Genomic DNA, 15,081 nt, shown 5'->3' with positions numbered 1-15,081 from the left:
ATTAACAGCAATGTAATAATAACAACAATATAAAACAGTATAAACAATATAAAAACAGACAACAAATAGTCAGTGGTCACCGATTTAAATCAGTCTCCAAAGGCCTGATCCCATAGCCAGGATTTTACTTGTTTCAGAAGGTCAAGAGAGATGCCGCACATCTAATTTCGCTTGGGAGGGCCACCACAGAAAAGGCCCCGTCCCTTGTCCCCGCCAGACGCGATTGTGACAATGGGGGGACAATGAGCAGAGTGCCCTCAGATGGTCTTAGGGCCCTAGGTGGAACGTAGTGGGAGATACGTTCGGACAAGTAAACTGGGCCAGTGTTGCAACTCAGTGTAAGCTTCACCTTGCTTCCAAACACCACCACACAAGAGCTGTAGTTTTACAGTTTATTGAGGAAAAAATCCAAGTCAACATAAAGAATAAGCATCGCAAAGTTCCAAAGATTTAGGTTAAATGCAGAATATAGTCTCAAAGATCTTCAGGTAAAAACAAGAGGTACCACCTTATAGGCAAAGTTCAAACCAGAGTCCAAGGTACAAGCAATGAAACAATTGCCCCAGGAATCACAATGCAAGAAATTCCAGGCGTGCTGCTTTCCAGGCTAAGGGTATTCCATGAAGCTTTCAGGCTAATAAGCTACGTTGAACTGACGCTTTCTCTTAGTTTGCAAGAAGCCTAAATACCTTTCTAACATGAAAACATTATGCTCTCACCAACATGAAAGCATTGCAATGACCTTTCCCCGAGCTGGCTTCTCGTCTGCCGGCCAGGCGAGAACTCCGCCTGACCCGCAAATCAAGACGGGCTTGCCACGTCAGGTCACTGTCAAGGCTTTCTGCACTTTCAGTATCAGTGTGGGAAGGAGGCAAATGCCTCCCCACCTGTTCGCTATCTCCTTTGTTAAAATTCTTTTCTTCTGAGAACCGCTGACTCTGCACTGTCTGTGTCCTCAGAGAAAGACCCAGAGATCTGAGGCACAGAAAAAGAGCCAGGAATCTGAATCCCATCATCCTCATCATCAGAGAACATCTCAGCCACAACAGCTAGAACTGTTCAGGGCTTTATAGGCCAAAGCCAGCACTTTGAATGCTGCTGGAACATAGCCACACAGCCCGAAAACCACACAGCAACCCAACTTGTGGGTGGTTTGAAGCATTTGACCGTAGAATCCTTCTGCTTACAGTCTAGTGGAGTCTCCTTCTCTTTAAGCAAAGGCTGTATGGCCATCTGTCGGGAGGGTTCATATATTGTATCTTCTGGACTAGATGGCCCTTGGGATCTCTTCCAACTCCAGGATTCTGTGCTTCGACGGTTGTGTCGTCAGAAGGGAGTTGTGTCCCAGAACGGCTTCCACCCCTCCAGAGGAACCGTGGACATGATCTTCACTGCACGACAGCTCCAAGGAAAATGCAGGGAACAAAACCAACCTCTGTACATGGCATTCATCGACCTTGCAAAGGCATTCGACACAGTGAACCGCAGCGCTCTCTGGACCATCCTCCACAAAATTGGGTGCCCAAACAAATTTGTGAACATTCTCCTCCATGATGACATGATGGCAACAGTCTTGGATAGCAATGGCTCCCAAAGTGACCCATTTAAGGTGGAATCGGATGTCAAACAGGAATGATGTGTTATTGCCCCAACTCTATTCTCCATCTTCATCGCTATGATACTTCACCTTGTTGATGGGAAGCTTCCCACCAGAGTGGAAATCATCTATTTATTTTATCTATTTAACCTCAGCAGACTGAAAGCCAAAAGCAAGGTCACAACAACATCTGTTATAGAACTCCAGTATGCTGATGACAACGTCGTCTGTGCGCATTTAGAAGAAGATCTACAAGCCACTCTCAACACCTTCGCAGAAGCATACGAGAAGCTCGGCCTGTCAATGAACATCGAGAAAACCAAAGTGCTCTTCCATCAGTCACCAGCCAATCCCTTTCCAATGCCAGAGATACAGCTTAATGATGTAACATTAGAAAATGTGGACCATTTCCGCTCCCTTGGCTCCCTCCACAAAAGTCAACATTGACACCAAAATACAACACCGCCTGAGCTCTGCGAGTGCAGCATTTTTCTGAATGAAGCAGAGAGTGTTTGAGGACTGGGACATCCATAGGGAGACCAAGGTGCTTGTTTATAAAGCTATTGCCCTCCCAACCCTGCTCTATGCCTGAGAGACGTGGACTGTCTACAGACGTCACACGCAACTCCTGGAACGATTCCATCAGCGCGGCCTCCGGAAAATCCTGCAAATCTCTTGGGAAGACAAGCGGACAAACGTCAGCGTGCTGGAAGAAGCAAAGACCACCAGCATTGAAGCGATGCTCCTCCGCCATCAACTCCGATGGACCGGCCACGTCATCCGGATGCCCAACCACCATCTCCCAAAGCAGTTGCTCTACTCCGAACTCAAGAACGGAAAATGGAACGTTGGTGGACAGGAAAAGAGATTGAAATATGGGCTCAAAGCCAACCTTCAAAACTCTGGCATAGACACTGAGAACTGGGAAGCCCTGGCCCTTGAGCGTTCCAGCTAGAGGTCAGCTGTGACCAGCAGTGCTGCAGAATTTGAAGAGGCGCGAATGGAGGGTGAAAGGGAGAAACGTGCCAAGAGGAAGGCGCGTCAAGCCAACCCCAACTGGGACCACCTTCCGTCTGGAAACCGATGCCCTCACTTCGGGAGAAGATGCAGGTCAAGAAGAGTGCTCCACAGCCACCTACAGACCCACCCCCAGGACACTGACGTTGGAGGACCATCATCCTCGGATTACGAGGGATCGCCTAAGTAAGAAAGGTCTAGATGGCCTTTGGGGTCCCTCTTGACCACATAGAAAGGTTGTGGCCCTTGCTGCCGCTTCTTCTTCTTGCTGGACATTCGTTAGACTGATACTCTCTGTCTGTCTGTCCAACTATCCCACGACAGACCCACTTTTCGTTCACAGTGTTTAATTGCCAGCAGATGGTGCCCTTGCTGCACAGAACTCCAAAACTTGCTGTTGTGACAATACCAACGCCTGCTGTTTTCTAGACATTCAGTTTGATTTAATGCTTAGACCAAGCCTGGGCCAACTTGGGCTGTCCAGGTGTTTTGGACTTCAATTCCCGGTAGGCTGTTAGGAATTGTGGGAATTGAAGTCCAAAACACCTGGACAGCCCAAGTTGGCCCATGCCTGGTCTATCATCTACTCTTCTTCCAAGGACTCTCCTTCAGTAGAGGTAAATATAAGAGGAAGAAGAAGAGGAAGAAGAAGAAGAGGAAGAAGAAGAAGAGGAAGAAGAGGAAGAGGAAGAAGAAGAGGAAGAAGAAGAAGAGGAAGAAGAGGAGGAGGAGGAGGAGGAGGAGGAGGAGGAGGAGGAGGAGGAAGAAGAGGAAGAAGAAGAAGAAGAAATAATGTAATTTAAATGGAATACTGTGTCCAATTCTGGGCACCACAGTTGGAGGGAGATGTTGACAAGCTGGAATATGTCCGGAGGAGGGCAACTAAAATAATCGAGAACAAGTCCTATGAGGAGCAGCTTAAAGAGCTGGGCATGTTTAGCCTTTAGAAGAGAAAGCTGAGAGTAGACATGATAAAAGCCATTTATAAATATGTGAGAGGAAGTCACAGGGAGGAGCCCTGTGCCCTGGAGACTAGGACGCATTGGAACAATGGCTTCAAACTACAAGAGAGGAGATTCCATCTGAACATGAGGAAGAACTTCCTGACTGTGAGAGCCGTTCAGCAGTGGAACTCTCTGCCCCGGAGTGTGGTGGAGGCTCCTTCTTTGGAGGCTTTGAAACAGAGGCTGGATGGCCATCTGTCAGGGGTGATTTGTATGTATGTATTTTATCTTTTACAATTTAGCTGTAAATCGCCTGGAGCATTCTCGGATGGAGGGCAATTAATAAATAATTAAATGATGATGATGATGAATGCAATTTTCCCACTTCTTGGCAGAATGGGGTTGGACTGGATGGCCCACTAGGTCTCTTCCAACTCTAGGATTCTAATAATAATAATAATAATAATAATAATAATACTAATAATAATAACAACAACAACTGCTACTACTACTACTTAAGAACAAACCTACACAATCTATCTTGTTCGTAACGTGGGGATCTGCCTGAATGTAGTTAATTTTAATTAATTTCTCCAAAGGTAACTTATATCCAACCAATTGAAAATCCATCCAAATTGTGTCCATCTTGTTTATTGACCTCTGAGTGTCTGCTCAAAGTCACAAAAGCAAATAATGAAGAGTGGTCCCTCAGTCATCTCCAAATCCTGGAGCGGCTCTTATCTTTTATTGCAATTTACACTATTTACAGGAGCAGAATAAAATACGTCCGTTCTCTTAGCTGTACCTCGCTGGAAGCTGAAACCACATGGTAATCTGATTTCTGTGGAATGTAAACACGTTACCGGAACGCTCCCAACGTTACGCTCTAGGAATCAAGCACAGCTCTATGCATTGCTGCACCACACTGTTTAAAGTATTAAAATATTTAATTACCGTATATACTCGAGTATAAGCCGACCCGAATATAAGCTGAGGCACCTAATTTTACTACAAAAAACTGGGGAAATGGATTGACTCGAATATAAGCCAAGGGTGGGAAATGCAAAATAAAAATAGATGCCAATAAGTTGCCCAAGGGCTGAGAAAAGCGGTATATAAATTAAGTAAATAAATAAATAAAATTATATTAATTGAGGCATCAGTAGGTTAAATGTTTTTGAATATTTACATAAAACTGTAATTCAAGATAACACTGTCCAACTTTGATTAAACCATTATTCTAACCTTCTTCAATGTAAATAGGCTTACGTGTCCTCCAATAATAATAAAGTAAAATAATAATACTACTAATAATAGAGTAAAATAATGGAATGTAATAATAACAGTAATAATAGAGTAAAATAATAATAATAATAATAATAATAATAGAGTAAAATAATGGAATGTAATAATAACAGTAATAATAGAGTAAAATAATAATAATAATAATAATAATAATAATAGAGTAAAATAATGGAATGTAATAATAACAGTAATAATAGAGTAAAATAATAATAATAATAGAGTTAAAAAAAGGATTGTAATAATAACAGTAATAAACGGGATTGTGGCACAGCTGGCTGAGTGTCAGCTGCATTAAGATCACTCTGACCAAAAGGTCATGAGTTCGAAGCCAGCCCGGGTTGGATTGGATTTCCAACCAATTGTGTGTAGCCTGTTGTTGACCTTTGCAACCCGAAAGACAGTTGCATCTGTCAAGTAGGAAAATTAGGTACCACCTTAAATTGTGGGGAGGCTAAATTAACTGATTTATGAGGCCATAAAGAAGACTCCAGCAAAGCATTCCAGCGGGGAAGCATGCGGGGAATGCGGAAGTGCTTCATCAGCGTCGCAGATGGACGAGGAAAGCAACAGCTCCCCTGGTGGCCAGAAAAAGTTAAATAGCCTCTGTCTATGTCTGTAGATGTTTGTATGTCAAAAATTGGCATTGAATGTTTGCCATATATGTGTACACTGTACTCCGCCCTGAGTCCCCTGTGGGGTGAGGAAAAAGGCGGAATATAAAAGCTGCAAATAAATAAATAAATAATAGAGTGAAATAATAAATGTAATAATAACAATACAGTAAAATAATAAATGTAACAATAACAGTAATAAATAGAGTAAAATAATAAATGTGATAATAACAACAATAATAAAATAAGAAATGTAATAATAATAACAACAAAGTAAAATAAGACTCGTGTGCCAGCTGCGACCGTACCTCACAAAGGTGGATTTGGCCTTGGTCACCTCTAGATTGGACTACTGTAATGTGCTCCACGTGGGGCTGCCCTTGAAAACAGCTTGGAAATTCCAACTGGTTCAACGGGCGGCGGCCAGGATGTTAACTGGGGCTCCTTACAGAGAGAGGTCAACCCTCCTGTTTAAGGAGCTCCACTGGCTGCTGTTTACCTACCGAACCCAATTTAAGGTGCAGGTGCTTACCTACAAAGCCCTGAACTGTTTGGGACCAGCCTACCTGCGTGACCGCATCTCCGTTTATGAACCCACGCGCTCCCTTTGTTCATCCGGAGAAGCCCTGCTCGCGATCCCACCTGCGTCACAGGCGCGTTTGGTGAGGACAAGGGACAGGGCCTTCTCTGTGGTTGCCCCCTGACTTTGGAACACCCTCCACAAAGACATTAGACTAGAACCCACGTTGGCAGTCTTTAGGAAGAATTTGAAGACCTGGCTATTCCGATGTACCTTCCCAGAATAGGATAACCCCCAGCCCTACGTCCCAGAAGCACCTTATTAAATAGAGTTAAGGTTCTTGTGGGTTTTTTCGGGCTATATGGCCATGTTCTAGAGGCATTTCTCCTGACGTTTCGCCTGCATCTATGGCAAGCATCCTCAGAGGTAGTGAGGTCTGTTGGAAGTAGGAAAAATGGGTTTATATATCTGTGGAATGGCTGGGGTGGGGCAAAGGACTCTGGTCTGCTGCAGTTAGGTGTGAATGTTTAGCTGATCACCTTCATTAGCATTTGAAGGCCTGCCTGAGCCTGGGAAAATCTGTTGCTGGGAGGTGTTAATCTGTGCCTGGTTTTTTCCTCTCTGTTGTTTAGCTGTTATAATTTTAGAGTTTTTTAATACTGGTTTTTTAATACTCCAACCAGAGAAGTCAGCCATAGCAGAGCACCTGATGAACCAGCCTGGACACAGCATATTATTTGAGAACACAGAAATGCTGGACCACACCAACAACCACCATGTCAGGCTACACAGAGAAGCCGTTGAAATCCACAAGCATGTGGACAATTTCAACAGAAAGGAAGAGACCATGAAAATGAACAAAATCTGGCTACCAGTATTAAAAAACTCTAAAATTACAACAACAAAACAGCAGAGAGGAAACAACCAGGCACAGATTAACACCTCCCAGCAAGAGATTTTCCCAGGCTCAGGCAGGCCTTCAAATGCTAATGAAGGTTATCAGCTAAACATTCACACCTAGTTCCAGCAGAGAAGAGCTCTTTGCCCCACCCCAGCCATTCCACAGATATATAAACCCATTGTCCTAATTCCAACAGACCTCACAACCTCTGAGGATGCCTGCCATAGATGCAGGCGAAATGTCAGGAGAAATGCCTCTAGAACATGGCCATATAGCCCGAAAAAACCCACAAGAACCTAGTGATTCCAGCCATGAAAGCCTTCGACAATACAGAGTTAAGACTCTCTGCACATTGCACTTGGTCAGAAATCCAACATACCACCGCTCACACCCAGCACTTTTTAACCTGTACCCATCATTGGCCTGGCCCTGGTTTTATTGCGTAATAGTGTAATGTTTTTGCTATTGCTTATGTTTTTAATTTGCTTTGTATTGTATTGTTATTGTCTGTTGTTGTTGTGTTGAGGCCTTGGCCTTTGTAAGCCGCATGGAGTCCTTCGGGAGATGCTAGCGGGGTACAAATAAAGTTTAATAATAATAATAATAATAATAATAATAATAATAATAAATAAATAAAATAATGAGTAACATTGACTCGAGTATAAGCCGGGGGAGACTTTTTCAGCCTAAAAAAAGGACTGGAAAACTAGGCTTATACTCGAGTATATACAGTACATTTAAACCACCATATTCTAACCCATCTCACCTCCAATCTGTCACCTGGAATCCCTTTTGGGAAAAAGGAGGGAGATAAATCTCATGAATAATTAAATTGACCTTCCAATGAGAAGGCAGGCGCACCTGATACTGGACAGCCATCTGTCGGGAAGGCTTTGGTTGTGCCTTCCTGCCTGGCAGAGAGAAGGGGTTGGACTAGATGTCTTTCGGGAGACCCTTCCAGTTGTCTCATTCAGTGCGGCCTTTTCCTTCTTTGCAGCCCTCACCCAGTGAAGCCCATCAGCAGTACCTCTGGAGCAGTGGTCAGCAAGGAGGAGAAGCTGCAGCCAGCGGTCAAGGGGAACCCTGTCCGGAGCAGCAGCGCTGACCGGGAGAAGCTCCATCCCAGCAGCTCAAAGGAGGCCGTGCTTCCAGTCTTGCAGCTGGGAAAAACAGAAGCCGAAAAGGTAAGGAAGGAGAAGAAGGGTGGGAAAAGTGGGGTGAAGGCTGTGATTCCAGAAGGGACTCCCAGGGGCCATCTAGTCCACCCCTTCCCAAGGCAGGAATAGACAGCTAAGGTCCCATCCACACAGCTGTATAAAACCCACATTGAACTCGATTATAGGGCAGTGTGGACACCGTGGAGACTGCCTAGGAGTTTAATGGCGTCTCTTTCCTTCTTTGGAGGCTTTTAAACAGATGGCCATCCGTTGGGGGTGCTTTGATTGTGCATTTTAGCCCTGGCAGAAAGGAGTTGGACTGGATGGCCTTTGGGTGCACCTCCCAACTCTATAGAGAAATACAGACTGCCTAGGAATTTAATGGAATCTCTTGAGTGGCCATCTGTCGGGGGTGCTTTGATTGTGCTTTTCCTGCATGAATGCAGAAGGGGGTCAGACTAGATGGCCTTTGGGTGTACCTCCCAACTCTATAGAGAAATATAGACTGCCTAAGAGTTTAATGGAATCTCATGGAAGGCCATCTGTCGGGGGTGCTTTGATTGTGCCATTCCTGCATGAATGCAGAAGGGGGTCAGACTAGATGGCCTTTGGTTGCCCCTCCCCGCTCTATAGAGAAATATAGACTGCCTAGGAGTTTAATGGAGTCTCCTTCCTTTTTTGGAGGCTTTTAATGAGAGGCCAGATGGCCATCTGTTGGGAGTGCTTTGATGGTACTTTTCCTGCATGAATGCAGAAAGGGGTCAGACTAGATGGCTTTTGGAGGTCTCTTCCAACTCTATAGAGAAATATAGACTGCCTAAGTCTCCTTCCTTCTTTGGAGGCTTTTAATGAGAGGCCAGATGGCCATCTGTTGAGAGTGTTTTGATTGTGCTTTTCCTGCATGAATGCAGAAGGGGGTCAGACTAGATGGGTGCCCCTTCCAACTCTATAGAGAAAAATAGACTTCTTAGGAGTTAAATGGAGTCCTCTTCCTTCTTTGGAGGCCTTTAATCAGTGTTCAGATGGCCATCTGTCGGGAGTGTTTTGATTGTGCCTTTCCTTCATGAATGCAGAAGAGGGTCAGACTAGATAGACTTGTAGTTTAATGAAATCTCTTGGACGGCCATCTGTTGGGGGTACTTTGATTGTGCCTTTCCTGCATGAATGCAGAAGGGGGTCAGAGTTGATGGTCTTTGGGTGCACCTCCCAACTCTATAGAGAAATATAGACTTCCTAGGAGTTAAATGGAGTCTCCTTCCTTCTTTTGAGGCTTTTAAGCAGAAACAAGATAGCCATCTGTCGGAGGTGCTTTGATTGTGGTCAGATGGCCACCTGTTGGTAATGCTTTGATTGTGCCTTTTCTGCATGACTGCAGCATGGGGTCAGACTAGATGGCCTTTGGGTTCCCCTTCCAACTCTATAGATAAATATAGACTGTCTAGGAGTTTAATGGCGTCTCCTCCCTTCTTTGGAGGCTTTTAATGAGAGGCCAGATGGCCATCTGTTGGGAGTGCTTTGATGGTGCTTTTCCTGCATGAATGCAGAAGGGGGTCAGACTAGATGGCCTTTGGGTGACCCTCTCAACACTATAGAGAAATATAAACTGCCTGAGAGTTTAATGGAATCTCTTGGATGGCCATCCGTCGGGGGTGCTTTGATAGTGCTTTTCCTGCATGAATGCAGCAGGGGGTCAGACTAGATAGCCTTTGGGTGCACCTCCCAACTCTATAGAGAAATATAGGCTGCCTAAGAGTTTAATGGAGTCTCCTTCCTTCTTTGGAGGCTTTTAATGAGAGGCCAGATGTCCATCTGCTGGGGGTGCTTTTCCTGCATGAATGCAAAAGGGGGTCAGACTAGATGGCCTTTGGGTGTCCCTTCCAATTCTATAGAGAAATATAATCTTCCTAGGAGTTAAATGGAGTCTCCTTCCTTCTTTGGAGGCTTTTAATGAGAGACCAGATGTCCATCTGCCGGGGGTGCTTTGATGGTGCCTTTCCTTCATGAATGCAGAAGAGGGTCAGACTAGATAGCCTTTGGGTGTCCATTCCAACTCTATAGAGAAATATAGATTGCCTAGGAGTTTAATGGAATCTCTTGGATGGCCTTCTTTGGAGGCTTTTATTGGGAGGCCAGATGTCCATCTGCCAGGGATGCTTTGATGGTGCCTTTCCTTCATGAATGCAGAAGAGAGTCAGACTAGATGGCCTTTGGGTATCCCTCCCAACTCTATAAAGAAATATAGATTGCCTAAGAATTCAATGAAATCTCTTGGCTGGCCATTTGTCGGGGGTGCTTTGATCGTGCCATTCCTGCATGAATACAGAAGGGGGTCAGACTAGATAAGCCTTTGGGTGCCCCTCCCAACTCTAAAGAGAAATATAGACTGCATAGGAGTTAAATGGAGTCTTCTTCCTTCTTTGGAGGCCTTTAATCAGTGTTCAGATGGCCATCTGTCAGGATTGTTTTGATTGTGCCTTTCCTGCATGAATGGTCAGACTAGATAGCCTTTGGGTGTCCCTTCTAACTCTATAGAGAAATATAAACTGTCTAAGAGTTGGGAGGTGCACCCAAAGGCCATATAGCCATCAAGAGTTGGATGGCCATCTGTTGGGGGTGCTTTGATTGTGCTTTTCTTGCATGAATGCAGAACGGGGTCAGACTAGATGGCCTTTGGAGGTCTCTTCCAACTCTATAGAGAAAAACAGACTTCTTAGGAGTTAAATGGAGTTTCCTTCCTTCTTTGGAGGCTTTTAATGAGAGGCCAGATGGCCATCTGTTGGGAGTGCTTTGATTGTGCAGAAGGGGGTCAGACTAGATGGCCTTTGGAGGTCTCTTCCAACTCTACGATGCCATGCGCCTACCTTTCTCCCTCTCTGTTCTGCCTCCCAGGACCCCTCCTCGGACCCCGCGGCCCAGTACTACCACCTGACGCACGAGGAGCTGGTGCATCTGCTGCGCAAGCGGGAGGCCGAGCTGCGCAAGGAGAAGGCGCACGTCCGGGAGCTGGAGAACTACATCGACCGGCTGCTGGTGCGCATCATGGAGCAGTCCCCCACTTTGCTCCAGATCTCCCTCAGAGACCCCGCCAAGTAGCCGCCGCGCCCCCACCCTCTGACCAGACCCCCGCCTCCCCTTTGACCCTTCTCTCCCCACCACTCCTCGCTTGGACACTCTGCTGGACACTCTCCTCCGTGCAAGAGGGACGGAGCATTGGCTGCGTTGGGCCAACGTCGCACTGCACGCGGCCGGAGTCCGGTAGTCCACCTTTGAGGTCAAGCCAAGCCTCTTCCCTTGCGGTCACTTCCTCCATCCCCTTCCCCTTAGTCCAGGCATGGGCACACTTTGGCCTTCCCTCCAGGTGTTTTGGACTGCAACTCCCACAATTCCTAACAGCCGGTAGGCTGTTAGGAATTGTGGGAGTTGTAGTCCAAAACACCTGGAGGGAAGACCAAAGTGTGCCCATGCCTGCCTTATCCCAATGGTCAGTATTATGTTTGTATTCCAGCTGGTCAAGGACCTTTCCTTATCTTTCTGGCCCTTCATCTGAATCCTCCTTGGGACTCCGAAGCCCATCGTCCACTCTATTTTTCCCTCTCGTTAGATTGGAAGCAATGGAAGGACATTTCTTCCTGCTTCCCGGAGGGAGGATGTAGAGTCCAAGGAGGGCAGTGAAGTCAGTTGTATGGTCAGTTGTCCAACACCTAGTTAGTATGGTCAGTTGTCTGCAAAGGGTCACTTTCTGCAACCCATAGTAGGTGCGGAGTTGCAATTCCCATCAATTCATAGAATGGTCAGTTATCCAACACTAACTGCAAAGGGTCACTTTCTTCAACCCATAGGAGGTGCTGAGATGCATATCCCATTGACTCATAGTATGGTCAGTTGTCCAATACCCACTGCAAAGGGTCACTTTCTGCAACCCATAGGAAGTATGGAGTTGCATTTCCCATCAATTCATAGAATGGTCAGTTGTCCAACACCAACTGCAAAGGGTCACTTTCTGCAACCCATAGGAGGTGCTGAGTTGTAATGCCCATCGATTCATAGTTAGTATGGTCAGTTGTCCAACATCAACTGCAAAGGGTCACTTTCTGCAGTCCATATAGGAAGTGTTGAGTTGCAATTCCCATTGACTCATAGTATGGTCAGTTGTCCAACACCAACTGCAAAGGGTCACTTTCTGCAGCCCATAGGAAGTGTTGAGTTGCAATTCCCATCGATTCATAGTATGGTCAGTTGTCCAACACCAACTGCAAAGGGTCACTATCTGCATCCCGTAGGAAGTGCTGAGTTGCAATTCCCATCGATTCATAGTATGGTCAGTTGTCCAACACCAACTGCAAAGGGTCACTTTCCGCAACCCGTAGGAAGTGCTGAGTTGCAATTCCCATCGACTCATAGTATGGTCAGTTGTCCAACACCAACTGCAAAGGGTCACTATCTGCAACCCGTAGGAAGTGCTGAGTTGCATTTCCCTTTGACTCATAGTATGGTCAGTTGTCCATACTATGAGTCAATTGCATACTATGAGTCAATTGCAATTTCAATCGACTCATAGCTAGTATGGTCAGTTGTCCAACACCAACTGCAAAGGGTGACTTTCTGCAGTCCATAGGAGGTGCTGTGTTGCAATTCCCATCGATTCATAGTTAGTATGGTCAGTTGTCCAACACTAACTGCAAAGGGTCACTTTCTGCAGTCCACAGGAAGTGATGAGTTGCAATTCCCATTGACTCATAGTATGGTCTGTTGTCCAACACCAACTGCAAAGGGTCACTTTCTGCAGTCCATATAGGAAGTGTTGAGTTGCAATTCCCATTGACTCATAGTATGGTCAGTTGTCCAACACCAACTGCAAAGGGTCACTTTCTGCAGCCCATAGGAAGTGTTGAGTTGCAATTCCCATCGATTCATAGTATGGTCAGTTGTCCAACACCAACTGCAAAGGGTCACTATCTGCATCCCGTAGGAAGTGCTGAGTTGCAATTCCCATCGATTCATAGTATGGTCAGTTGTCCAACACCAACTGCAAAGGGTCACTTTCCGCAACCCGTAGGAAGTGCTGAGTTGCAATTCCCATCGACTCATAGTATGGTCAGTTGTCCAACACCAACTGCAAAGGGTCACTATCTGCAACCCGTAGGAAGTGCTGAGTTGCATTTCCCTTTGACTCATAGTATGGTCAGTTGTCCATACTATGAGTCAATTGCATACTATGAGTCAATTGCAATTTCAATCGACTCATAGCTAGTATGGTCAGTTGTCCAACACCAACTGCAAAGGGTGACTTTCTGCAGTCCATAGGAGGTGCTGTGTTGCAATTCCCATCGATTCATAGTTAGTATGGTCAGTTGTCCAACACTAACTGCAAAGGGTCACTTTCTGCAGTCCACAGGAAGTGATGAGTTGCAATTCCCATTGACTCATAGTATGGTCTGTTGTCCAACACCAACTGCAAAGGGTCACTTTCTGCAGTCCATATAGGAAGTGTTGAGTTGCAATTCCCATTGACTCATAGTATGGTCAGTTGTCCAACACCAACTGCAAAGGGTCACTTTCTGCAGCCCATAGGAAGTGTTGAGTTGCAATTCCCATCGATTCCATAGTATGGTCAGTTGTCCAACACCAACCGCAAAGGGTCACTTTTTGCAACCCATAGATGGAAAAGGGAAGAAGAAGAGTAGTTTTTGGCATGTGTAGGGGGTGGGTGGGTTGTTCTTCAGCCCTTTATGGGGGCAAAATCCACTGTGAGCGAGGAATTTGGCCGTTGTGTTGGCTTTGGATTCTCAGTTGGCTTTTTCTAGAATTTATAACAGGCCTGGGCCAACTTGGGCCCTCCAGGTGTTTTGGACTCCAACTCCCACAATTCCTAACAGCCTACCGGCTGTTAGGAATTGTGGGAGTTGGAGTCCAAAACACCTGGAGGGCCCAAGTTGGCCCAGGCCTGCACGAGTGTTTCCTTACCGATTGCCCTTCTTGTTCAGAGCCCAGTTGCATTGGTTGTTTACTACCTTGGGTTGTTTGTTTACTTCCGCCAAAGTCTTCCTCCTCCCCCCCCCCCCCACCTCCCTGTTGCCCTTGTTATGGGGTTTCAATTTGGGGAAGAGGTGCTCACTTGTATTACGAGTCTGATTGGAAGGTGGTTCATTAAAAAAAAGAAGAAGCTTGTTCTGTTTTAAGCACTTTAAATAAAAAAAAATATGGTTGAGTTTCTTGCTTACGAGATGTCGGCGTGCTTTTTGTACGCGTCGAAAGGTTAGCATCCTCAAATGAGAAGGTCAGTTTATTTATTTACGTATTAGATTTATCTCCTTCCTTTCTCCCAAACTAAATTCAAGGTGGAGGGTTGCCGAGACGGACACAGAAAGCCCAAAGTGGCTTTTCAATTACTTGGAGAGAAGTTACGTTTTAAGAAGTTAATTGAAATCTATATATATAAAAAGAGAAAGGGCGTTCAACAAGACAGCAAAATGCGAAAAAAACCTGACGAAAACTCACCAAATTTGCCGTGCACATACCTCAACCCACAAGGTATGCACAACACTCATCAAAATTCCAAACAACATTTCAACAAACTCACAATTACAAAAACCAACTGAGCATGCGCAGTGCCCAGGGGAGGAAGTACACACGCGATGCACTCTGGGAACTGTAGTTCTAGAACGCGGCCTACCCACTGACGCTGAAGCCCCGAAAGAAAGAAGAAAGGGAGAGAAGGAGGATGGGAAAGAACGGAGAAAGGAAGGAAAGGAAGGAAGGAAGGAAGGAAGGAAGGAAGGAAGGGAGTGAGGGAGGGAAGATGTATGAAGGAAAGAAGGAGAAGTTGAGAAGGTATATGAAAGAAGAAAGGTAGGAAAGAAAGAATACAGAGAGAGAAGGAAGATGGGAAAGAAGGGAGGAAGGAAGGAAGGAGGAAAGGAAAGAAAAAAAAGAAGAAAGGGAAGGGGAAGGGAAGGTATCAAAAGGAAGGAAGGGAGGGAGGGAGGGAGGGAAGATGTATGAAGGAAGGAAGGAGAAGTTGAGAAGGTA

At 45.6% G+C, this 15,081-nt stretch overlaps 1 protein-coding gene across 1 annotated transcript in view; it reads left to right on the top strand.

The window, feature by feature from the left end:
• RAB11FIP5 (RAB11 family interacting protein 5) overlaps positions 1-11,476 on the top strand; it is a 73,952-nt gene extending 62,476 nt beyond the window's left edge. The window contains exons 5-6 of the mRNA XM_060779517.2: positions 7,893-8,079; positions 10,942-11,476. Of these exons, the coding sequence (XP_060635500.2) occupies positions 7,893-8,079; positions 10,942-11,145 (391 nt within the window). The 3' untranslated portion in view covers positions 11,146-11,476. The remainder of the gene's footprint in view (positions 1-7,892; positions 8,080-10,941) is intronic.
• Positions 11,477-15,081: the final 3,605 nt, after the last annotated feature.

This window comes from Anolis sagrei, chromosome 5, assembly GCF_037176765.1.
Source record: "Anolis sagrei isolate rAnoSag1 chromosome 5, rAnoSag1.mat, whole genome shotgun sequence".
Lineage (NCBI taxonomy): Eukaryota > Metazoa > Chordata > Lepidosauria > Squamata > Dactyloidae > Anolis > Anolis sagrei.
Note: the sequence above shows the minus strand (reverse complement) of the source record. Positions and strands in the feature narration are given on the sequence as shown.